The sequence below is a fragment of the Mchenga conophoros genome, linkage group LG23 (assembly GCF_057382185.1).
Source record: "Mchenga conophoros isolate Kocher_MC1m ecotype Shallow Benthic linkage group LG23, M_conophoros_male_GT1.1, whole genome shotgun sequence".
Lineage (NCBI taxonomy): Eukaryota > Metazoa > Chordata > Actinopteri > Cichliformes > Cichlidae > Mchenga > Mchenga conophoros.
The window spans coordinates 32795181-32821897 of NC_140547.1; the positions used below are offsets into that span (position 1 = coordinate 32795181).

Consider the following 26717-nt stretch of genomic DNA (forward strand, 5'->3'; position numbering starts at 1 on the left):
TAGAATATTTTTAAGGTTATCTGCTATAAAAAGCCAGACCAGGAAAATCTGTGTTTTATTCTCAGTTACTTTCAAACAAAGGCCTCTGCTGTGATGTTCACAATTCTGATGAAGTCAGTACTGATAAATGATCAGAATTATAATATTTCTGACTGTCTGAGGCTAGAAGTTGAATCGAATCGGGACTTTGAAAACCGGAATCGAATGGATTATAGAAATCAGTGATGATACCCAGCCCTAGTGAGCAGCCTAGGCACGACAGACGTGGATGTAGCTGTAATAGGAAAAGAACTATTGCTAACTTTTCCTGTTAAGTTAAGGCCTGATCCTTCTGAAATTCATAGCCAGTGCTCTGACACGGTGTCATCAATCTTTGAATGCTGAAAAAGCACAGTGTATCCAGAAAAACACATTATATTATATTATATAAATTATTATAAAATTTGTGTGCGCCCAACTTTTGTGCCGGTACGCCTAACTTTTTAAAGTTAGGAGTACGCCCATGGCAAAAAGTTAGTCTAGAGCCCTGTCCTGAATACAAACTCCACAAAAGAGGGGCCTGAATACTGAAGGCTCGGCCCCCCATTCTACTTTTAAATACTCTAGGAACCACAAACAAGCTTGCAGTCTGAGAGCGAAGTGCTCTAATGGGTTGATAGGGTACTATTAGGTCTTTAAGATGAGATGGGGCCTGATTATTCCAGACCTTGTATGTTAAATTCGATTCCGGATTTAACAGGGATGCAATGAGGAAAAACCAGTGTCGGTGAAATGTGCTCTCTTGGTCTGGTCCCTGTCAGTATCTTTGCTGCAGCATTGCGGACCATCTCAAGGCTTTTTAGGACGTTTTTAGGAGATCCTGATAATAAGGAATTGTAGTCCAGCCTAGAAGTAAGTTTTTCAGCATCACTTAAACGGAATGTTTTTAATTTGAACCAGATTCCGCAAATGGAAGTCCAACACGTTTGTTTACCATATATGCACTGAATGATATATCCTGGTCAAAAATGACTCCAAAATTCCTCAGTGTTACTGGAGGGTTAGATTTTTATAGGTGAGTACAATAACCTCAGTTTTATCTGAATTTAGAAGCAGAAAAGTAGACGTTATCCAAGTCTTTGTCTTTAAGACATTCCTGTATTTTAACAAATTGGTGTGTGTTATCTGGCTTAATAGATATATAAAGCTGGGTGTCATCTGCATAGAAGTGAAAATGTATGCTATGTCTTCTGATGATACTGCCTAAGGGAAGCATGTATAATATAAACAGAATTGGTCCTAGCACCGAACCCTGTGGAACTCCATAACTAACCTTAGTGTGTGAAGAGGACTCTCCATTTACATGTACAAATTAGAGTCTGATAGATTGATATTCAAAACATTGTACAGTACCTTTAATACCTACAGCATACATAATCGCTGTAATAAAATAAATCAAGGATTTTTTCCTTCCCACTGTCGCCAAGTGCTTGCTCTAAGAGGGTCCTCTGATGGTTGGGGTTTTCTTTGTATCGTTACAGACTCTTTACCTTACAATATAAGGCACCTGTTGTGAGACAGTTTGTCTGCATGGTGCTTTAGTTCCTCACCATGTCTGAGTAAGACGCAGCCAAATGCTGTGAGAGTGATGAATATGGAGCAAATGCTGTCAAGGCGTAGTGCAAACCAGCGGGAGGTCATCAGGAACAAAAACCACGCCTCTGCAACGAGACGAAAAAATGCATTTCATTATAAAGAAGATGACCAGGTTAATCTTTTGAGCAGGTTCACTTTACAAGACATTTCATGAGACCCAAATATCTCACACATGTAATTTATTATAAAGCGATTTGTACAATATAAAGCACCTTGAGGTGACTGTTGTCATATAAATAAAACTGAATTAAAGTCTTCCAGGCTTCTTCGCTATCATTATTCCACTATCATTACTGATTTACAACATTTTTAACTTTTTTTCAGCTGGAGACGCATAGCTTATCTTCCCAAGGCCTCTTAGGAGAGATAGTTGAGCAAATGATCAACTTTGAATTGACCTGTGATAACCTTTCTTAAGAGGGAAAATGCCTTTACAAATATGCTCCCAGAAGGTATTCATTGACAGACTGAGAGCAAATTATCCAGAATTCCAGTTCTACTTGGAACTATGAGTAGTTTTCTTTATCGCTTGAAATTCCTTTAAAATCAGCTAGAAAATCTCAGTTTTAACCATCCATAAAGAGTTCATAAAGAGTAAACCTGAATGCAGGTCCTGATGGGCATCAAATGCCTTCTTTAACCTCTCCTCAGCCTTGAGGGCTCTGATGGTGGAAAGACCCTGAAGAGACAAGGACAGGTGGGAGAAGACTGGACTCCGCGCTGTAGGAAAAGATTAGCTGTGAGAAACTGTTAAACAGCCAGCGTCATTGAACCTACAGTTTAAAATGATGAGTTTATGATAGGATCGTAATAAAAATAAGCGCACTTGTTGACTCGAGACGTTTGACATCACGTGAGGTACGGAGGTAAAAGCTTCTCAAGTACAGAAAGATTATTAGGAGAGGAACAACAGGGATGAGGATGAGAGGGATGACTGAGGCTGCCACCGTGATAACGCCAGCATTCTGTAAAAACAACTAAAACAACATCGCATAATCAGAAATACTCAAATTACTGAAGGATCCTTTTAAGTGAGTCTTGTGTGTATATAGCACATATAGTAGTCTTCACTTGATAGAAGTCCACAAAAGTGATAGGTAGCATGGAGTCCATTTGGCTGACATCTTTGGAAAATCTGTTGAGTATTCGACCTGAAACAAGGGGAAAGGAACAGAAACATTATATAAAGAGAAGACTATAAATCATTCAGTCAGTAAAAGCAAAGATATGTCAGCCCTGCACCCAGCACCATTATCATGTTAAGGATGTAGGCAAGTGTAATTTTTGTCCTTTTTCTTAGTGTGTACTGTATGCTCTAGTGGGCTAATGCTAGCAAGACGCTAACATTGAAGCTACCTGGACAATCCAAAATCAGTGGGTGATATCACTACGTCCATCTTTATGCTGTCTATGTTCTGAACATGAAGCTTTACACCATACAAATCAATGCTTTCACCATTCATTGAAACGTTGCCTCATGACAAGCACCTCGGTGAAAGTGGGGAGGAAAATCCCCATTCCTCCCTGAGCCTGGTTTTACCAGGAATCTCTTCCTGTTAAAAGAGAGTTTTTCCCTCCCAAAGCACCTTTATGTGGCTGTTCTAACTTGGAGTGCCAAGTATGAATAAAACTGGATTGAACTGAACTTAATACACCTTTTTTTAGAGGTTTAAGGCCAATGTCATCTTGGAGAACTCAGACAACACTGGAATATGTCAGGGATGTGTTTTGACTCCAGTTCTCTTCCTGGTAGAAATAGACTGGGTTATTTGTAAAACTATAGGCAAAACTCCCAATCGGTCAAAGGCATAAGGCAGGATATACCCTGATGTAATTCAACGCTTTTCTTAAATTTAAAATAAATTCTGTGTAGGCCTCACCTATGGGGTTGACATCAAAGAAGGTAACCGGGGTGTGGAGAACAGCACTAAACATGCTGTTGTGCAGAGTCTGAGCTGATCTCACCAGCCCGTGAAATATCACCAAACTCCTGGCAAAACCAAAGACCACAGCTGCTGCTGTCAAACCTAAAAGTAAACACAGCAGGACTATATTAGATATTAGACCTGAAGACTCTAACAAGAACTATAGGTATTACTATAACTATAGGCTTACCTGAATAAATACCGAGGTAAAAAGTGAGATCAAACTTTCGAAATGAGCTAGTAACATCCATTCCACTGTCCACGCTAACAGCAGTGGCTGTGCTGTTAGAAAACTCCTCCCCTGCCCTGTCAGATGACAAGACAATTCAATCAGGTACACACGAAATGATAACTGATCTAATTTCATTTAAAAAACTGTCAAATGAACAGTATAAAGTTAAGCTATTGCATACTGTATTTGCCATTAAAAATATCCACATTGGTAAAGTTCTTACCAATATACCAGCCACCAGTCCTGCAGGATATATGCAACCTGTTGAAACGGACCTCTCTTTAGATCAATTTTTGAAACACAGCATGAGGAAACCAAGTTGCATGAAATGTGTGGGAGGGTGGGAAGGTTAAGTCAGGTTAGAGCAGGGGTAGGCAATCTCAGTCCACGAGGGCCGGTGTCCCTGCAGGTTTGAGATGTGTCCTCAAACCAACACAGCTGATTTAAATGGCTAAATTAGCTTCTCAACATGTCCTGAAGTTCTCCAGAGGCCTGGTAACGAAATAATCATGTGATTCAGGTGATTACCCAAGGTGAGATCTAAAACCTGCAGGGACACCGACCCTCGTGGACTGAGATTGCCCACCCCTGGGTTAGAGTCACTGTGACATTTCCACATGATTGTACAGTGAGGGATTTAATACTGATAACAGTTAATACAGACAGGTAACACCTGGAGACAGAAAGAGTGCAGGAAGGGTGTTGAAGGGTCGGGGCTTACCTCAGCTATTATGCTGAGCAGTATTATGACCATTAACACCAAAGTGTTACAGCCTGCTGTGAAGTACTTAAGGTAAACATGGCCGCTAACATTTCCTTCAGCTCGAGTTTCTTCTGTAATAGTTTGAGCAACTTCAACCTGCAAAACAATAAAACAAGTTTAGTGATAATAGACTTGCAGGTCTATTTTAACCCAAACTATTCATTTCTACCTCTGTCCATCCTTGTAATTAGGTGACTACAAAATGCTGCCATTTATGTGGGGACTCTTAATCTAATCTTTTGGAAATATACCTACATGAAGCTGATCAGTGCAGCTGCTGTCTGGTAGCAGGAGGCTGCTGGAAGAACAGTGTGACCCATGTGAGCAAATCGTCCACTGGCTGCGTAAAGACAATTTGTCTGGGTCAACCGAACATGACCCAACTGAATGTGCCTCCACATCACTTCTCAGCAGGGACACAATATCCAGGCCAGAGGTCTGCAGCTCACTGTAGGTTCCCTGGACCATGACATGACCCTGGAGAAACAAATAATGAAAATGAGCAACAATGTGTTTTTCAGTACTTAATAACAAAAAAGTCAAAAAGGCTCATCTGAAGGAACGCCTTCCTTCGGAGAAAATCATTTCTATGAATTTGGAAAATTGGAAAACCACCATTAAAAATCAGTTGTGAAGCTCCTTCTACAAAATGCAGAACCTGTGAGTAAAGGGGAACACATTAAAAAGGGGATCAAGGAGATTTAATTGGAACTGTACACAAAGCCGCGTTGCCTGTTTATCCCTGACACTTTTCAGCTCGTCACCTAAGCTAACCTAAACCTAAACCTCCCAACATCACTCTACATAATGCTGGATCTCTTTCCTCCAGCTGAAGCGTTTTTTGACAAACTGAATTAGATTTTTCATCTGAATGAATATGTTTCCTTAACTTCTGTAACTGAGTAGTTTTGTATTAACACATCTGGTCCAGAGACTTTGTGTTGTAAGTTAAAAAATTAATAACAATTTGGAAACGGAAATCTCACCTGACGACTGGAGATCAACGTGTGCTGGAGCTCACTCTCAGAGATTACACACCTCAGAGTAACAAACTATAACTGGTGAATGCAAACATGTTTATCCCCTGCCTACTTAAACCAGCATAAAGGGGGACAAACCTCCTTGAGGACCAGGATCTGGTCAGCCGTCCTCAGATGCTGGAGCTGGTGTGTGATGAGGATACGACACTTGTTCTTCAGCAGGCCACAGATACACCTGATTTTGATAAATAAGAGGGGGTTTCTGCACGTTTGTGACTGTTGCTTTGAAATAGTTCCATATAAATAAAACTGAACTGAATGGAATTAAAACAGTTCACATGAACTTCAATCATGCAGTGTGTACTGTCGAGCATGAGCACGATTCTCGACACCATTATTAATCAGGGTATACAGATAATTAGCACCGAACTCTTTATTACTCACTGCTCAAAAAGATGTTTTCCAACTTCTGCATCCACAGCACTTAAAGGGTCATCCAGGAGGTAGATGTCTGCATCCTGATATACAGCCCTGAAAACAAGGACACACAGTGGGGGAATCTTATTTGTCAGGAAAAAGACTGAACTTTCACATAAACTATAGCAAATGTAACAGCACAAGTGTGTGCATGCAGGGTAAAAATACATGCACCCCAACATCTAGCTACTTGTTGCCTCTAGTTTAGGTTCCTTAGAAACTCAGACTAACATTTGAATGCGTCACGGTGATACAATACGTGTAAGTTTTCTTCTAGGTAGCGTTCTTACTACATGATGTCCATGTACCTTGCCAGGTTGACACGAGCTTTCTGTCCCCCACTGAGTGTGGCCCCTCTGTCCCCGATCAGTGTCAGATCTCCATCTGGGAACAGCTGCAGGTCCTGAATTTGAAACAATGGAGGCGTAACTTGCCTACAATCATCAAGGGCATGAATGTCATGATAATTTTGAGTTTTTAATGATTTATTTGAATTGTTCTTTTTCCAGAATGAAACGATTGTACAGAAAAAAGGCCCTGCTCCAAAGTCGACACCTTCAAGCTTGATTGAAATTTGCCGTTCCCCCACATGGACAAACAAATAGCTTCTGATAAAATGTTTTATGGTCAGACAAGAGAAAGACTGAGATGTTAGACCACAATATATTTAGAGGAACAAAGGTGAGGCTTTCAAAGGCAGCTCTCCCAGGATGGCCAGCTCCATACCAGGAAACTAACCAATTTAAACAAACTGCCAAGAAGAGTGGTCAAAATATCTAGACAGAATCCACCAGAAGATCATTGATGGCCTCCAAAAGTGTCTGTTTGAAGAGCAACTTGCAAAGTGATATTGAACTAAATACAGCTAAATGAACACCAATAAATTGGTGAGTATATATTTGAGGTTGTTTGTATATTTTTGATCCATAGATTAGAAAAAATCCCAAATAAAAGCTTAAACTTGTTTTAAAGTTATTGAAGATGTGTGCTGTACAATCATTCCACTATAGAAAAAGAACAGTTAAATAACCATGACATTCATGCCTGGGATGAGTGCATGCAAACTTCTGATCACAGCTGTACTTCAAATGAGACATAAAAGAAAAGCACAACTAATACTGCTTTACTTTCAAGAAAAGATGTGACGTCCCAAAGTCAAATTTCAGAATTTGCTCCTAAACTATAGCAAACAATGCAATTAATCAATATGATTATAATTGACTTTTGAAGGCTGCTGGCTTTTATCAAGGTCATCTGATCATATTGTTGGAGCTAATCAGCATTTTCTATAAGTAGGAACCCACCTTGTAAGATTTTACACCAGAGGGTAAAGAGCGGTTCGCCTTGAGCTGCTGGCCTAACATGAACTGGTTAACTTGCAGCATTATATCTCACCTTCTTCAGAGCACAGGCTCTGAGGACCCTCTCATACTTTTTAGGATTCAGTTGTTTCCCGAACAGGATGTTGCTGCGGATGGTTCCAGGGAACACCCAGGGTTGCTGGGCTGCATAGCTTATTTGACCTATGACCTTTAATGTGCCTGTGTCATAAGGCAGCTCTCCCAGGATGGCACTGAGCAGAGCTGACTGAAGAAAACACAGATGTTATGAACATGTGACCCTGAAAACACAATTTTGATACCCAATGTTCTGACCTAAAGGCTAAATGGTAAGTCAGTTGCGGACCTTTCCGGCCCCCACTGGTCCGATCACAGTGAAAAGCTGGTGTGACTCTGCTGTGATGGAAACATTGTGCAGAGATGGTGCATCCAAACTCTAAAAAAAGAAGAAGAATGTATTAATTAATGCACAAATTTTGAATTTAAAATTATGCAAGATGACTCATTATCAATATGAGTTTTAAACTTTAACATTTACCTTATCCCAGTAGCAGGTCAGTGCCTCAATTTCAATAGCGTTCTCCATTTTTCCCTCCAAAGGCAGTGCGAGATTTTTTCTTTCAAGCTCTTCCAGGACGAGAAAATTCTTGAAAGATATTTAATGGACACACGTGCTTTGAAACATAAACTAAATTAGCACAGTTCTCTTGCTTTACCTATCCACAAATTTAGAAACAACTACATTTAAGATTAAAAAGAGTTCTGATGTCACCACCAATCTTTTATCCATTTTTTTGCAGGACAGTTACAATATCTGCAATCAATCTGGACATCACTTTAGGATCTATTTGACAGATGGATTCTCCATGATGGAAAACATCATGAATTTCAATTCTATTTTAGTTCAACAGCACCAAACAAGCATCACAACAACAGTTGCCTCAACATGCTTTATATTGTAACCTAAAGAGACAATACAACAATGCAGAGAAAGTCCCAACAATCAGATTACTCAGATGAGCAAGCACATGGTGAGAGTGGGAAGGAAAAAATCCATTTTAACAGGAAGAAACCTCCATCAGAACCAGGCTCAGGGAAGACCGTAACATTAAGTCAACACGATTTTTGTTATGTAAAGTTCTCTGAACTTTTTAGACAATAGAAAAGTAGTAAATCGGTCATTATGGTACTAATGACAGATATCAGCTACGGTTTTGTTACTTGTATTCCAATTTATGAAAGAACAGAATTACCTTAATCCTGCGAATGCTCACAACAGTCTCTGACAATTTCTCAATGGCCAGAGGAAAGAACAGGGTCACTGTGAGCTTAATTGTACCATACAGGGATGCAGTGACAAACACACTGCTGGCAGTGATGGTGTTGCCCAGGAGGGCGTAGACAGTGAAGGTGACAAACACTGTGATCTTGCTGCTGGCAAAGAATGAAGCCATGTTGAGTCCTCGCAGGTAGGAGCTTTTTAATATCTGATGAATTTCTTTCCTAGGAGTAAAGAAGAACATAGGGAGGCTTAATATGTAAAATCAGAAGACTTTATTTAGAGTGTCACACCACTGTCAAAAAAAAGAATGCTCAAATGACTACAACTGAAATACTTACGTCTAAATAATTATTTTCTTCATCAGACCATGAAGAGTGCAAAGACATACTAACATACAAGACCTTGAACTATCAGGCCTCATCTTATCTTAAATATCACCCCAATAGAGCACTTTGCTCTCAGACTGCAGGCTTACTTGTGGTTCCTTGGTTATTGTAGTAGATAGAGCGACTTCAGCTTTCAGGGCCCTTTTCTGTTGAACCAGCCCCCAGTTTGGATTTCAAGATTAGCATTAAAGTTTTGCTTTTTGATAAAGTTCATAGTTATGGCTGGATCAGGTGACCCTGGCCCTGAAACCTACCTAATTTATGCTTGTGTTTCTTCTTCACTAACCTCTTTTCACCCTCTGTTTATACACCACTCTAGAGTTAATCATTAGTTATTATTAATCTCTGGTTCTCTTCCACACCATGTCTTTATCCTGTCTTCCTCCCCTAACCCCCAACCAATTGCACCAGATGGCTGCCCCTCCCTGAACCTGGTTCTCCCAGAGCTTCCTTCCTGTGTTTTTCCTTCCCACAGTTTTCATGTCTTTATCACATATTTTCTGTGCATTTTTTCTATTTTGTGGTCTTATATTTATTAGCCTACAAAGATTGAGTTAACAAGGTTTATCACGTATAATATGTGATTCTTGATATATTTACAGTGATGCTTCTTGTTTTGTTTTTTTTATTTCCTCTCACACAGGTGGTTGTTATTGTCTTTTTAAGTTTGTATTTAAGCTTCCCAGTTTGAATGTTAGACCCTCGTGAAGTTTCTCTAGTCGATACACGTAGGTCAAGTTTATCCTCGCTGTGCTTCTACAAATTGCATTAAACTTTTTTTTAATCTGGCAGTACAGTGGTTCTGAGTTTTCTGCTTTTTTGCCAGGAAGTGGTACAGTAGGCAACGTAAAATCACCGAACAGGGTCACTGGATGGTAAATGGACTGATTCTTATATAACCCTTTTTTACTCTCGAAAAAAATGAAAAATAATGTACATTTCAAATTATACAAAAAGGTATTTTTCAGGGAACACAAAATGGGTTAACAATTTAAAGCTGTTGTGCAGCAATGGAGGTTGATCAGGTCTTGAAAGCTGGTGCTACTAATTCTTACAGGTGTTCCAGCTTTTCTGGATTACTTACAACCCCCTCTGCCTGCATGAAAGCAGTGTTGGAACACACTGTGGTACCATGCCCTCGTGAGCATCAGCTGAACAGCACTGTACTGCAAAAAGTAGTTTGTGGTGAGAAAAAGGTTTCTGAGAGTTAACAGCTTCTGTGATCGGTGGCTAACAGGGCAACAGCTTTAAACACAGCTTAATAATGGTCATAGTAAGTCTCAGTTTCAACTGTGAAGAGAAGACTTCGAGCTGCAGGTTTGACAGGACAAGCTGCAGGAAGAAAGCCATCGCTAAGACGTCAGAATAAGACAAAGAGGCTTGCCTGGGTCATGAAACATCGCCACTGCACTACTGAAGACTGGAAGAAGGTATTATAGAGCAATGAATCAAAATTTGAAATCACCGGTTCATCACGCAGGATCTTCGTACGCGAAAGGATGGCTCTACAGTGTGTGGCATCAACTGTCAAACATGGAGGAGGAAGTGTGATGGTCTGGGGCTGTTTTGCTGGATTCCAGCTCGGTGACTTGTACAGAGTGAGAGGCACCCTGAACCAAAATGGCTAACACAGCATTCTGCAGCGCCATGCAATACCCTCTAGTTGGTCAGGGTTTCATCCTATTGCAACATAATGACCCAAAACAAAAGTCCGAGCTATGCCAGAACTACCTCAGGAACAAAGAACAAGATGGTAAGCTGGAAAACATGGAGTGGTCTCCAGTCTCCAGACTTAAACCCCATCGAGCTGGTTTGGGATGAACTGGACAGAAGAGTGAAAGCAGAGCAACCTAAAAGTGCCACACATTTATGGGAACCTCTGCAACCGATATGGGAAGAACTTTCTGAAGAATATTTGATCTCTGTTGTAGAAAGAATGCCACGGGTGTGTTCAGCTGCCAAAGGTGGAATTATAGAATACATTTTGGTCTATAAATTGATTCCATGATAATTGTTTTACTTGAATTGCTTATTTGTACTATGCTTTCACTTCAGAGTGCAATGCAACATTAAACTGCATAACTTTCAATTATAAAATGGAAAAATTGGGGTGTTCTAAAACCTTTGACCGGTAGTGTACGTGTATCGAGTCTGTCAGTACTTGCCTGACTACATTGTGCCAAGTGTAAAATTTGGTGGAGCGGTGAGATCTGGAGTTGTTTTTCAGGAGTTGGGCTCATCTTAGTTCCAGTGAAACTAACTCTTGATGCATAACAAGACATTTTGGACAATTTCATGCTCCCAACCTTGTGGGAACAGTTTGAGGACGGCCTCTTCCTGTTCCAACATCATTGTGCAACAGTGCAGAAAACAACATCCAAATAAACATGTATCAATGAGTCTAATGTGAAATAACTTGACTGGCTTGCACAGAGTCCTGACTTAAACCTGACAGAACATCTTTGGGAATAATTAGAGCGGAGGCTGTGAGCCAGACTTTCTCATCCAATATCAGTGTCTGACCTCACTTCTGGAAAAATGGTTAAAAATTCCCATAAATATACTCCTAAATCATAATAAACCTTATGGATTAACAATGGGATGTCACTCAATTTCATATGCGTGTGAAGGCAAACGAGCAAGAACTTTTGGCAATATATCTTGGTGTTGCATGTATCTCATGCAACACCAAGATCATGTGTTAGTTTGCTTGACCAAAGGCTCAGTCCAGCATAGCGTCAACATATCGTTTGGTAATGATGGAATGCTAATACTGGGAATACATTTAGCTTGACTCAGCAGAAAATGACAGTTAATTATAGATTTGACCTTACTTTAGAACATTAGCAAAACAGCTTTAAAAAAAATTGTTTGTCGAAAGCTTTGGTACGGCCTCTAAGGACATTCAGTGCGGGGCCTCTCACAAGAATGTAATGATTCAGCATCTGCAGAGGCCCCGAAGCCTGAGGCCTTGCGCTTGACGGAAAGAACGTAACGTTCTTTGTTTTGTGTTTTGATCAAGATGAAGGGTTTTGTCTCTTCTCTACAAATCATTAAAAAAAACCCCAACTTAAAATCCATTTAAAATATAAAAATAGACAAACCATTTCACCATAAATCAACCCTGTGTTAGAATCCAAATGTACACATTACTTCATATTTACTACATATTTAGTAGTTTTGTAACTGTGGATATCTTAAGAAGTCTTTATTATCAAAGACTCATTGAGACTTGAAGGTTGACTGTAAAACATTTTTCTTCCTGAAACTGTAACCCTGAATTAATCATGACTACAATGCAACCCAAGTTTTCACACAGAAAAATAATGTTGAGCTGTTGTATAATTCAATTCAATTCAATTCAATTCAATTTTATTTATATAGCGCCAAATCACAACAAAAGTCGCCTCAAGGCGCTTCATAGATACAGAGAAAAACCCAACAATCATATGACCCCCTATGAGCAAGCACTTTGGCGACAGTGGGAAGGAAAAACTCCCTTTTAACAGGAAGAAACCTCCGGCAGAACCAGGCTCAGGGAGGGGCGGCCATCTGCTGCGACCGGTTGGGGTGAGAGAAGGAAGACAGGATAAAGACATGCTGTGGAAGAGAGACAGAGGTTAATAACAGATATGATTCAATGCAGAGAGGTCTATTAATACATAGTGAGTGAGAAAGGTGACTGGAAAGGAAAAACTCAATGCATCATGGGAATCCCCCGGCAGCCTACATCTATTGCAGCATAACAAAGGGAGGATTCAGGGTCACCTGGTCCAGCCCTAACTATATGCTTTAGAAAAAAGGAAAGTTTTAAGCCTAATCTTAAAAGTAGAGATAGTGTCTGTCTCCCGAATCCAAACTGGAAGCTGGTTCCACAGAAGAGGGGCCTGAAAACTGAAGGCTCTCCCTCCCATTCTACTTTTAAATACTCTAGGAACAACAAGTAGGCCTGCAGAGCGAGAGCGGAGCGCTCTAATAGGGTGATATGGTACTACAAGGTCATTAAGATAAGATGGGGCCTGATTATTTAAGACCTTGTATGTGAGGAGCAGGATTTTGAATTCAATTCTGGATTTAACAGGAAGCCAATGAAGGGAAGCCAAAACAGGAGAAATATGCTCTCTCTTTCTAGTCCCTGTCAGGACTCTTGCTGCAGCATTTTGGATTAGCTGAAGGCTTTTCAGTGAGTTTTTTGGACATCCTGATAATAATGAATTACAGTAGTCCAGCCTGGAAGTAATAAATGCATGAACTAGTTTTTCAGCGTCACTCTGAGACAGGATATTTCTAATTTTAGAGATGTTGCGCAAATGGAAGAAAGCAGTCTTACATATTTGTTTAATATGTGCGTTGAAGGACATGTCCTGGTCAAAAATGACTCCAAGGTTCCTCACCGCGTTACTGGAGGCCAAGGTAATGCCATCCAGAGTAAGAATCTGATTAGATACCATATTTCTAAGATTTTCAGGGCCGAGTACAATAACCTCAGTTTTATCTGAATTAAGAAGCAGAAAGTTAGCGGCCATCCAGGTCTTTATGTCTTTAAGACATTCCTGCAGTTTAACTAATTGGTGTGTGTTATCTGGCTTCATGGACAGATAGAGCTGGGTGTCATCTGCATAGCAGTGAAAATGTATGCTATGTCTTCTAATGATACTGCCTAAGGGAAGCATGTATAATGTAAACAGAATTGGTCCTAGCACTGAACCCTGTGGAACTCCATAATTAACCTCAGTGTGTGAAGAGGACTCTCCATTTACATGCACGAATTGGAGTCTATTAGATAGATATGATACAAACCACTGCAGCGCAGTACTTGTAATACCTACAGCATGTTCTAATCGCTCTAATAGGATATTATGATCAACAGTATCGAACGCTGCACTGAGGTCTAGCAGGACAAGCACAGAGATGAGTCCACTGTCAGAGGCCATAAGAAGATCATTTGTAACCTTCACTAAAGCTGTTTCTGTGCTGTGCTGAGCTCTGAAACCTGACTGAAACTCTTCAAATAAACCATTCCTCTGCAGATGATCTGTTAGCTGTTTGACAACTACTCTTTCAAGGATTTTTGATATGAAAGGAAGGTTGGAGATTGGCCTATAATTAGCTAAGACTGCTGGGTCTAGAGATGGCTTTTTGAGTAAAGGTTTAACTACAGCCAGCTTGAAGGCCTGTGGTACATAGCCGATTATTAGAGATAGGTTGATCATATTTAAGATCGAAGAATTAATTAATGGCAGGACTTCTTTGAGCAGTTTTGTAGGAATGGGGTCTAAAAGACACGTTGATGGTTTGGAGGAAGTAATTATTGAAGTTAACTCAGAAAGATCAATTGGAGAAAAAGAGTCTAACTTAATATCAATGGTACTAAGAGTAGCTGTAGATAATATTACATCTGTGGGATGATTATTGGTAATTTTTTCTCTAATGATAAAAATTTTATTTGTGAAGAAGTTCATGAAGTCATTACTAGTTAACGTTAAAGGGATGGTTGGCTCAAAAGAGCTCTGACTTTTTGTCAGCCTGGCTACAGTGCTGAAGAGAAACCTAGGGTTGTTCTTATTTTCTTCAATCAGTGATGAATAGTAAGATGTTCTGGCTTTGCGGAGGGCTTTCTTATAAAGCAGCAAACTATTTCTCCAGGCTAAATGATGATCCTCTAGATTTGTGACACGCCATTTCCTCTCCAGATTACGAGTCATCTGCTTTAGGGTACGTGTTTCAGAATTATACCACGGAGTCAGGTACTTCTGATTTGAGGCCTTAGTTTTCACAGGAGCTACAGTATCCAGAGTCGTACGTAGTGAGGAGGTAAAATTATTAACAAGATAATCGACCTCTGTTGGGGTAGCGTTCAGATAGCTGCTTTGCTCTGTGTTGGTACAGGGCATTGGAGATGATAACAGTGGGTGGATTATATTCTTAAACTTAGTTACAGTGCTTTCAGAAAGACATCTACTTTGATAAAGTCTACTCTTCACCGCTGTGTAATCAATTATTGTAAAAGTAAATGTTATCAGGAAATGATCAGACAGGAGAGGGTTTTCAGGAAACACTGTTAAATGTTCAGTTTCTATGCCATATGTTAAAACAAGATCTAGGGTGTGATTAAAGTGGTGGGTGGGTTCTTTTACATTTTGAGAGAAACCAATTGAGTCTAATAACAGATTAAATGCCATGTTGAGGCTGTCATTTTTAGCATCTACATGGATGTTAAAATCACCCACAATAATTATTTTATCTGAGCTCAGAACTAAATTAGATATAAAGTCTGAGAAATCAGACAGAAACTCTGTGTAAGGCCCAGGTGGACGATAGATGATAACAAGTAAGACTGGTTTCTGAGTTTCACAGCTGGGGTGGACAATGTTAAGCATCAGGCTTTCAAATGAATTAAAAGTCTGTCTTGGTCTTTCATTAATTAATAGGCTGGTGTGAAAAATTGCTGCCACACCGCCCCCTCGGCCTGTGCTTCGAGATTTCTGGTAGTTAGAATGGCTCGGGGGTGTTGATTCATTTAAACTAACATAATCATCCTGCTGCAACCAGGTTTCTGTAAGGCAGAGTAAATCAATTTGTTGATCAATTATTAAGTCATGTACTAACAGAGACTTGGAGGAGAGAGACCTAATATTTAATAATCCACATTTCACTGTTTTACTCTTTGGTTCAGATGTGGATACTGTATTGTTCTTTCTTTGTAATTGTTTATGTTTAAGTTGTTTGTTGCTGGTTTTTAGTTTGTTTTTTGTCTTTTTGGAAGCTGACACAGTCTCTATGGAGATGGGTTTTTGGGGGGGTAGCAGGAGGAGAGAAGCTGCAGAGAAGCGTGTAAGACTGCAACTCTGCTTCCTGGTCCCAACTCTGGATAGTCATATTTTGGGGGGTTTAATAAATTTGTCCATATTTCTAGAAATGAGAGCTGCTCCATCCAAAGTGGGATGGATGCCGTCTCTCCTAACAAGACCAGGTTTCCTCCAGAAGGTTTGCCAATTATCTATGAAGCCCACATCATTTCTGGGACACCACTCAGACAGCCAGCAATTTAAGGAGAACATGCGGCTAAACATGTCACTCCTGGTCTGATTGGGGAGGGGACCAGAGAAAACTACAGAGTCCGACATTGTTTTGGCAAAGTTGCACACCGATTCAATATTGATTTTAGTGACCTCCGATTGGCGTAACCGGGTGTCATTACTGCCGACGTGAATTATGATTTTACTGAATTTACGTTTACCCTTAGCCAGCAGTTTTAAATTTCCTTCAATGTCGCCTGCTCTGGCCCCTGGAAGACAATTGACTATGGTTGCCGGTGTCTCTAACTTCACATGTCTGAGAACAGAATCGCCAATTACCAGAGTTTGACCCCCGGCGGGTGTGTCGCCGAGTGGGGAAAAACGGTTAGACACATGAACGTGTACCTGGGGTGTACCTGGGGCTTCTGTTTAGGACTATGCTTCCTCCTCACCGTGACCCAGCCGCCCTGATTCCCCAGCTGCTTGGGACCTGCCGGGGAACAGCTAGCGGGGCCTACGCTATTTTCGGCTGCACCAGCTACAGGGGCCTGGCTAGCTGCGGGTGAATGAAGGGTGCGAAGCCGAGTCTCCAATTCAGTAATCCTGGCCTCCAGCGCTGCAAATATGCTACATTTGTTACAGATATCATTACTGCTAAAGGAGGCCGAGGAGTAACTAAACATCTGACACAATGAGCAAGAAAGTGCAGGAGGGACAGGTGAAGTAGCCATGGTGCTAATGAGTCGGCTACGAGCTAAGCTAGGCTAGCGAGACAGTACAGAGACAGTGAGTGAATACTTTGGCTATAAATTAGGTAGTGAGTACACAGAAAGTGTGCTTCGGAGGAAGCACGTGAAGATTATACTATGAAAGAAGAATGTATTTAAAAGTTGTTAATTAAATCGCTAAGCAAATAAGCTACTCAGAAACACCACTGTGTTTGAGCAGGAACAGGAAGTGATACTCTACCACAGAGCGAGCGAACACCAAGAGTATAATCCACACCAAAAGTTCAAGCTTCACCGACTTCCTCACTCTCTGTCTGTACATGGCCAATATTAAAATACTGGCTTCTGTAAAGCAAACCTCTTTATACCATATCACCCCAATAGAGACTTCTGACTTACACGTGGTAAGTATTTAAAATCAGAATGAAGAAGGCAGAGCCTCCCATTCAATGCTGGTCACTAGTAGTGACAAATTTCCTCTGTGGTTATTCTAAGTACATTTAAGCTGAAGATGGATGGAAAGTTTTGAAGGCTACAATGGATTACTGCTTGATGTCACAAGGACTGATTTTGAGTGGGTTTCTTTCAAAGAATCTCAGAAGGTGTTGATGGGAACAATAAGTGACAGTTAACATATAAAGTGCAGAGCAAACATAAAGGATTATCATTAACCAGACATCAATGCTGAGAAAGTTGAGGATTAATGAATTAATACAAATCTAAGCTGTTCTTTAAGAGCAGTACATCAAAGCAATAAGGAATTCTCCTTGTTGTTAATTCTGATTAATTCTTCTTGTAGCTAATCCATATGAACTCCCATGGGCCCTAAGAGGTTACCAGAAAAAACTGTGATTGCAGTGATTTAAAGAAATTGATGAGCTCTGCAGAGATAAGAAAATCCAATACAGATCATGCTATTAATGAAATCTCTTTACATTTTCCCAGACATGCCTAACTTTATATGCTCAAGCTCTTTGTTCTTGTTGATGAGGAGACTCATAAGCACACATAAAACATTAGGCACACCAAAGGATGTTTTCAACTGTATACTCTAACTAAAAAAATATAGGAAAAATCATGCTGGATATCAATGCTGACTACACTATGGACTGTGTATTGTGTAAGGAATGAAAGGATGTCAGATTGTTTCATCGAAATGAAAATTATCAACCTATAGAGCTGAAAAATATATATTTTGTTGAAATATCACTGCAGCAGCTCAAAATGGTACTTAGCAGTTTGTATTATTCCCATAAGTTTAACTGACTTGATGCTATAATCTCATCAAAAAGTGTTCCTTTGATTTTTACATGTATAGGACCAGTTCTCCGCTGTTCCAGAAGAGCACAGTGGTTCAACATGGATCTCCGCCTCCAGACAAACCACACATTATGTGAACCCTACATTTCTCATTCGTTTGGCAAATGAGAAAAGTTCCTGGGCTGATGGAGCAAGCCTGATCTGTGGTATGATCTTTCTTTATGCCCCTGAAGTTTATCGGTCCTGTTCACTATTTTAAAAGACAGCTAAAGACATGTCTGATATTTTCAGTTCATTTCATTTCCACATGTGTCGAAGCATTAATCATATTGGTCGTTCCAAATCATAAAACTGCAGGATGACGAGTCAGTTTATTAAAATATTTATTTTGACAGTTTTTGATTCACTGTTTATACTCATAATTATTATGGGAGCACATTATAAGAAGAAGAAATTCCTCTAAAAAATTAGCTGATTCTTCATAAAACCTGTAGTTCTTACCTTCTGACTTCAGTCACCAGAGCTGAGAACGGTTTCTCCCAGGCATACATCTTGATTATCCTGATACCAGACACCACTTCGTTCATGATACGGATTCTGTTGTCAGTAAGGACTGCTGTTTTGCTCCTGCAAATATAAGCACCATTTACACTGTGTCCATTAGAGGCTAAAAAAACCATCTAATCAAAATTGTATAAAAACAGGCAGACAATGCGCATAATAAAAGAACGTTATCGTCAGAAACAATAATGTCCAGCTTCTGTATTCTTCGTCCATACCTGAAGATGCCAAAGAGTTTTCCAAACCAGGTTTGTATCGGCATCATGAGTGCGATGGCTGCTACACCTGCCAGGCACGAGGCACCGATCTCATACCAAAGGAAAACAATGATCACCACTGCTTGGAGAGGTCCCACCCACAGGTAGTGCAGATTAAGTGTAATCTATAGAGAGCATGATTGTTGACGTGCAGAAAACATGCTGGACAACTTGTCCAAACCTTACAATTTTTTACAAATCTGTGTGAAGATCTTGATGTTAAGGGCACAACTTGGTTTAAAAATGTCATCAAATACAATTAAATAATCTCATCATGTGTTTGAGTACATGATTCTCTTACCTCATCGAAACGATTAACATCATTTGAAAGGAGGTTCACTATTTGCCCAGTGGTTGTTTGTCCCATGGATTTAGCACTGAGTCTGAGAGCCTGATGAGAGGAATTTTACTTAACTGCTCAAAAAACAATTTTCACAACACCGACAAGTATAGATGGATCCATCGGAACATATTTCTGACAGAGATAAGCTGACAACTCTTCATTTGTACAGATTTTTCACTGACCTTCCTGTAGATCATGTGACACATAGCCACTCTAATCCTCATGCCTGTTCTTAGGACATGATAGAAGTAGAGATGTTGGAGGATAGTCAGTCCAAGCGTGGAGATGGACATCGCAGCAGCGTAAACATACGCCATGCCAAGACTTCTCTGATCATCGGGGTCACCATTCTCAAAGAAAAGGATTATCTTCCCCAGAAGAAGTGGCTGGATCACTTTGATTGTCTCCTTTATGACAAAGACAATGAATGCAAGCTTACATTCATCCTTTCCCAGACTTTAGGAAATGGGTTCAAATGGCTGCTAGATATTTGAGCCAATTTTTGTTACAAGAAAGGTCTCTGAGTACATTAGCATGCTTATTATTTCATTACAAATAACTCATCTGACACCTCCACATGACCAGTCGACATACCAGGAAAAAAACAAATATCCCAGCCATTGCATAGGACCTTCCATAGCACTTTATAAGGACTCTGGTGAGTTTTGGCTTCAGGAGTTCCTTTGTAGCATGTCTAACTTCACGGTCCCAAAATCTGCAAGATAAACATGGAGATTATTAGATTAGGCTAACCTATGAGGTAACTGTGAAAGGTACAACTTCTCTGGTACAAACAGAAGTACACACTATAAGTTGAAGTTAAGCAAACAACATTTTATGTCAATCTAGACACAACATTGATCTTTAGACCAATCTAGAACAACAAATGGCAATGTAACTATTTAGGATATAGTCACACCAACATTTTAAAAAAATCATTAGCAAATAAACCTTCCAAATGAGAACCATACGGCCGCACAGTGGCAACATACTCATTTGTTACAAGAAGTATCAGGTTAATGGAATGGCAAACAGCAATTCAATGATCCACCAGTGACACTGCCACTTACATCTTCATCAAATGAATGGCACAGAGAGCTGGTTAGCATTTCTGACTGAGAGAGCTGGGAACATTTACACATGTGGCAAAAAAGAAGCTACTTCTTTAACAATTTTATAACAATTACTATTAAAAACTATTAAAACTAAGTTAAAAATAAAAGCAAAATTTAAGTGTGGACTTCCTACCATCACCAACTGCTTGCTCAAAGGGGGTCACTGACTTGTTAAGGTTTTCTCTGTAGTATTATGGGGTCTTACCTTACAATACAAGGTGCTTTAAGTTGGCTGTTGTTGTGATAAAATGGAACTGAATTATTTAAAAGTAATGAGCTTTATTACAGCTCTTTCTGTTGAACTTTTAGTGTTATTTTTAGTGACAGGATGCCTGTTGGGAGCATCGGCATGTTTCAGGGAGGCCTAAGGTTGGGTTTGGCCTGTTGTGAAAGGAGTTAATACATCAAACAGGAATAAGTAGATTGACCTGTCAGAATAACACATCAGGTGTGACTCACACTACGGCAGCACTCCCTGGCAATTCAAAGAAACACACAGCTACTGAACAAGCATGCAGTCTCTCCTGGCAAAGCACCAACAGCTACCTGCTTGTCTACAGATCATATTTGTACAATTCACCAGGGGAAATGAACCCCTGAAGAGGTGAATACAAACAGAAATATCATCAATAGATGGCAGACTCCAGAAAAATATTTTGGGGTATTATTCTACTGTGGTAGACTGGCCAGAAATGACTTTTTTTGCATCATAAATAGATAACAACGCTTCTTCTTCTGGACTGCTTAAAAGACCAGTTCATAAATAGTACTAAAAGTGATCAAGAGCTCAAAAACCTCTGGTGCTAGGCCAACCATCCAGCTACATGTAAAGGAAGTGACAACAAAACCATAGGGTCTTAACCCATAACTTTCCTGGGTAGAAGAATTTTTTAATGTTATTCAAGGCAATATTTGACTAAATCACATGTTGTGAAATGGGTTATTTGGGTAGTATGCATAACCACATTACTCATTGACTCAAAAATAAATCTCTTCTCAAACTGGTCATAGAAAATTGTAAGGACCTATGTCTGAGCCATCATCTTCTCAGTCTCTCAGATTTGACTTTTGTTAGTGATCCAATAATGCAACACAGCAGTGTAGTACCTCTGTAGCTCCTCTCCCAGGGCTTCAGACTGATCCTCTTTAAGGATGCTATACATATCATTTTCCTCAAGTCTTCGCTTTTGGCCAAGCTGCAGCAAAGGGGTTAACCAGCTGAAATAGAAAGACAGAAAGTATTCATGGCGCTTCACCTGTCCCTCATTTTTCCATATTTCGGCCTTATTCCAAAAGAAGGATTCGATTCATTTTCCACCTCAGAATTCTACACACGATACCCCACGATAAAAAGCAAAAAAAGTTTGCTCGGCTTTTTGTACTTATGATATTTTACTGATGTCTGGGTTTTAAAAAATTAGCTTTACAGATCAACTTGGCTTAAATCACACACATTAGCATGCCCGTCAAAGTCCGCCTTCCCTGGACACACACACTCACACACACACCATCCCATATCCACCACGTTTTTCAAAAAAATACTAACAATAAAAAAAACACCCAACTTTAACTTTAAGAGAATAAAAAAACAGTATAATGGGACAGTTCATCTTAATTTAACGCTGTGTTTTTCTGGCAGTAAAAGCACCTGTTAATAAGCACCTGTTTGCATAGCCTGGTGTCTCAGTGTATGACATTCAGTGTATGTCAGGTTAGCAGAGGGGAAAAGCAGACGTATCAGAAACAACATAGCAAAGTTTTCTGCTTCTCCCAGTTTAATAATTCTCTGGTCATGTGTAGTGAAGCCTCCCTTGGTATCTAGAAAGAAGTGCACTTTGAACATTCTGAAGGTGAGTTATTACTCAGTTACTCAATGCTTTCAATATAGACATCAAAAGACCAACCACATATCTATGTAGTATTTGTTTGTGTGGTACTCATACTATGTATTAAGCCAGTTTAAACCATGAGGGCTACATTAAAGCCTACAATTGCTTTTCCCATTCATGAGTTATGGTTGAAAAACTCAAACAAGTCCAGAGCTACCTGACTCAACTCTGCTGTTCAAAATCTATTCCACAAATAAATGCACAGAAATAATACACACAGCGAAAAGCTGCACATACTTTCTGTGGATTTAGTATTTTTTATGACCTAATAAAATAACCCAGGAGTTTTTTGTTTTGTTTTGTTTTTTCAGTGTATGGAAGTGATTCTACCCACTTTGAATTAAAGTAATCAGTCTCAGTTTCCACTATTATGGTCTGAAGCATGTAAACACCGGCTTTTGAATAAATTCTGAAGTATTTCTTGCTTGCCTCATGTGGTCCGTGGGGCACAGCATTGCTGGGATGGGCTAATCCTATTGATTTTTCAATGCGTGATCAAGTTATGAGAAACTATTTTTTTCAATTAAAAATGCATCCTGGCACAGATTAAATCCCCTTGTAAACGGGTTCATAGTTCTAGTTAACTCAGAAAAACCACAATTAAAACGATATACAAACATGTATGCATGAAATCAGCAGTTTGTTGTTCTTAACTGATTACCTCACCGCTCGGTCAGAGTTAGATCACGCCGTGAAATCACACTTACCACAAAAAAACTCTTGAAAAAAAGCTGGCAGTTGCCAGCGGGTTGTGCCTGCCGCCCGTGCTTGTCACCTCCATGGTCATACTGGGGATAGCTCAGCCGGGCGCATCTCTGCACGCTGTACGCTCCACTTCATTCGGTCCGTGTAGTAAGTGGAAGTTATGTAAAGCTCAACCAATAACTGTTCAGGCTGGAATTTAGCCGTTTAAGTTATTTAAGATCGCTTCACGTAACTCCACCTACACGACCATCAGTGCAAATTGAAAAGGAAAGTGAAACTTTATTATTATTATTATTAATATTATTATTACTACAGGACTAGAGGATGTCGTGTTTGGAACTTAAAAAGTAAGGGAGTCATGTGATCTTTTCAGTCTAGCTCTACCTGTGCAGCATTATTAAAATATGTCTGCTTTCCTAACACCTCAGGGTTTACACAGCCTCTCGACTTCTGACCACTGGTACAGGATCCAGCACAACCGAGACCCGGAAGAAAACAGACGGACGCATGGATGTTTTGCTTTCACACACAGAAACTTCCGAACGAAGTCCGCGAACCGTGCGTCACTACAAAATCGGCCGACAACGACTCCAATCCGGACTGCTGAACTGCTTTGGACAATGTAAAGGAGGACATAAATGATGGACTTTTAACTGTATATTAATACGTTTTGCATCTTTTTCTACTAACAAGGATCTCTCCCCTGGCCATTCATCCTGCACCAAAGTATTTTAGTGATAGATAAACAACTGAAGGACAGAAAAGTTCCTGTTTTTCCAATACTCTGAATTTATTTTACACCACCCAAAACAAACAAACAAACAAACAAACAAACAAACAAACAAAACAAAACAAAAAAACCAAAAAAAAAAATATTGTGGGTCCATAGTAAAACCAAAAATTAAATTGATAAATAAAATATCCTTCAATTACCAAAAAGCTTTCAGTTTTATAATTATAGGATAATCTGGATTTTATTCATTTATATTTACATTTATTTCTCACAGTTTAATTCAAAAAAGGCAACAGATCTATTTCTCTCCTACATCTAATTTTTCTTTGAAAATTACTTTTCTACCCCAAAGTGAAGGCCAGGGTGTCGAAGTCTCTGTGTGTGAGCTGCAGTAATAGCAGAAATTCAGTTTGAAATTACTCACTCACTCAAGTACCTACAGTTACATAGGACACAGGACGGTAAAGTTTAAATAAAGAGCAACCTGCTACTTGAATATTTTACACAAGCACAAATAAACGACTTCATATTCATTTAATGCTTAATGATAGTGAAACTGCTGCCATTCAGATGCTTTACTGTTGGTGTTGCATGGTGGATCAAAATCTGACTTTTTCTAATTTTGTGATTTTTCTGATTTTCTGTGTTCGTAATTCCTTTCTTAAAAAGTAAAATTATTTTTAATGCACCAAGATAATACTCTATTACAAGTAAGAGTCTAGCATTCACCCTCCTTAACTATAAGTATACAAGCATAATCAGCATAGTTTCAAAAAGTAGTCATTACTGACTACCTCCAGGGCAAATGTCACCTTCATCTCAAACAGCTACCTCTCTGCAAACATCAGTGTCTTCCTGCGGATGCAGGAGCTGCTCAGAAGGTACGGGGCTGTTATTGTAGCAAAAAGATTTGTGTGTATCTCGATACCTGTGTGCGTATTTCTGTGTGACTACATGAGCTCACAAAAAAGGGAAAACAATCATTTTTTAAAAGACCTCCAGTGGCATTCAGTCAATCCACAGGCTTTCACCAATCACAGTTCAGTGTACTAAAATTTGTCCTGGATGTGTTCCAACATCTCAGATATGCTGACTTATGAATGAGGGTTGAGTGTAATTTCATACCTTTATAAAAATGACAAGCAACAAGGAAATTGGGACTGACGTGCAAGGCAGTCAGACTGGCTAAGCTGCAGCTCACCTGTGAGACACTAATGAGTGGAAAACCCAGTAATCTGGAAAGATGATGCCAGCTTCCTCCTGATCAATGTTAGGGAGAATAAATGTTCCACATGCAGTGTTGGTCAAGTTAAGTGAAAAAAGTAATCAGTAACTAATTACTGATGCAGGTGCAGGTGTGCCGCAGCGGTCAGTGGAAGAATCCGCAAGTTTCTCTGTGAATTTCCCATTCCGTGGCAGCGTACTCGGTGCTTGTGTTTAGGGGTTTTTTTCGCTGTAAAAAGAAGTTTTGTTCCCACGCAGTGAGTGAACAGCGGACGCTAATGTTTTTGTCACTGGAACCTATGGTTTAAGAAAGATGCATTTCCCTTAAATTATATTAAATTATTTTAATATTAGATTTGTAAAGCCTAAAGTTGTATGGCTCAAAACTGTTACAAAACTATAGCAGCAGATAAACAGCACACATAAGCTGTAGAAACAAAGAAAAGGAACGCCAGGTGATCCGTTTGTAAGGAATTCAGTCCCACAGTGCATGAATCTACAGGAATATCAGCATTATCTCCACTGAGGTAACATTACAGTATTTATTCTACACAAGTATTGGAAGAATGAAAAACAGGCTTCAGGCTGCTGCGTCCACGTTCTCAGGAGCAAGCGTTCCAATATCTGTCAGGACTGGACACCAGAAAAAGAAGACTCAATATCCATGAAAGGCTGGATATTTAATTTGGGTTAAAATATCTTCAGGATGAAAAGGAAATGAAAATACAGACATGTTTATGTAACCCAGATGGAGACAGCGGAAACACACATCTTGCTTTACCCAAACACAACTACAGAAAGTTTCCTGGCAAAACTCAATGACTGGTTGTTGCTCTCTGGAATTGTTGCATGCACAGCGGTTTGTCTCTTTGTCAGCATTAAACCATACCTCAGCCTTCAAACAAGGGAAAGTGGTAGAGTAAAGATCCAAAGACATTTTCAGTCACATTGCTGCACAGATCCTGATGAATTCAGTTCAGTTTTATGTATAACAGTCACCTCAAGCCACTTTATATTCTAAGGCAACGATCCTACAATAGTAGAGACATAACAGAAGGCACACTGTGAAGGAGAGCAAGAGATTAATAACTAATAATTAAAGGCAAAGTGGTATACCGATGTGATGAAGAAGATACACTCAGTGGATCATGGGAAGCCTCCAGCAGCCTAGGCCTATTGCAGCATAACTAAGGGTGGGTTCAGGGTCACCTGATCAGCCCTAACTATATGCTTTAGCAAAAAGGAAAGTTTTAAGCTGAAGGGTTCAAATCCCGCCATCACCTTCCTGGTCAAAAACTGATCTGATCTACGGGGATGTTGTTTCCATACGGATGTTCCAGACGCTTTTATAATGTGAGAAAAACAGATAGTGAATAGTGAATCTAACACGTCAGCCTTTTACAAATATCTGTTCCCCGTTCTCAGCATCAACATAGTAAACCAGGCATGGGACTGGTTAAGCAATAATTCAATTAGCTCAGGATAAAAATGGATTCAGAAGGCTGCGCTTGTGAGTTTGAGGTACAGCGTGTTCTTTTGTTTTTAGTTTTTTATTATAATTGAGTAATAATTTAAAAGAATCCTTGAACACAAATTTGCTCTTGCTATCAAGTCTAACAAGGACATCTAAGAAATTTTGGAGAAGTACCTTTAACAGTGTAACATCTGCAACATTGTTTCAACTTTTATTTTAGAACAATTTTTCACTGTGACTATATATCAACAAAACGCAGACACCTGATGGTTATTCACCATCAAAACATTTGCTGGGCAGTTTCTCATAATGTCATCATCTGTTTTATAAGGTGTTGATTTAATGTACATTGATTTCGACATTTCCAGGCTCAAGTGTTTCTGCTGTCA

General features: G+C 39.6%; 1 protein-coding gene across 2 annotated transcripts in view; it reads right to left on the minus strand.

Annotated features, from left to right (window-relative positions):
• The window catches only part of LOC146547657 (ATP-binding cassette sub-family C member 4-like), a 27483-nt gene extending 4357 nt beyond the window's left edge, over nucleotides 1–23126 (minus strand). For both annotated transcript variants that reach the window (XM_085266343.1, XM_085266344.1), the window contains exons 1-23: nucleotides 22900–23126; nucleotides 21411–21521; nucleotides 19783–19903; nucleotides 19371–19595; nucleotides 19147–19236; nucleotides 18807–18970; nucleotides 18529–18654; nucleotides 8606–8855; nucleotides 7891–7998; nucleotides 7699–7788; nucleotides 7408–7599; nucleotides 6321–6415; nucleotides 5980–6066; nucleotides 5674–5770; nucleotides 4811–5032; nucleotides 4514–4651; nucleotides 4016–4053; nucleotides 3751–3866; nucleotides 3516–3662; nucleotides 2707–2786; nucleotides 2462–2612; nucleotides 2236–2355; nucleotides 1590–1700 (exon numbers count right to left, since the gene is read on the minus strand). In XM_085266343.1, the coding sequence (XP_085122469.1) occupies nucleotides 1590–1700; nucleotides 2236–2355; nucleotides 2462–2612; nucleotides 2707–2786; nucleotides 3516–3662; nucleotides 3751–3866; nucleotides 4016–4053; nucleotides 4514–4651; nucleotides 4811–5032; nucleotides 5674–5770; nucleotides 5980–6066; nucleotides 6321–6415; nucleotides 7408–7599; nucleotides 7699–7788; nucleotides 7891–7998; nucleotides 8606–8855; nucleotides 18529–18654; nucleotides 18807–18970; nucleotides 19147–19236; nucleotides 19371–19595; nucleotides 19783–19903; nucleotides 21411–21521; nucleotides 22900–22979 (2959 nt within the window). In that variant the 5' untranslated portion in view covers nucleotides 22980–23126. The remainder of the gene's footprint in view (nucleotides 1–1589; nucleotides 1701–2235; nucleotides 2356–2461; nucleotides 2613–2706; nucleotides 2787–3515; nucleotides 3663–3750; nucleotides 3867–4015; nucleotides 4054–4513; nucleotides 4652–4810; nucleotides 5033–5673; nucleotides 5771–5979; nucleotides 6067–6320; nucleotides 6416–7407; nucleotides 7600–7698; nucleotides 7789–7890; nucleotides 7999–8605; nucleotides 8856–18528; nucleotides 18655–18806; nucleotides 18971–19146; nucleotides 19237–19370; nucleotides 19596–19782; nucleotides 19904–21410; nucleotides 21522–22899) is intronic.
• Between the last annotated feature and the right edge of the window lie 3591 nt (nucleotides 23127–26717).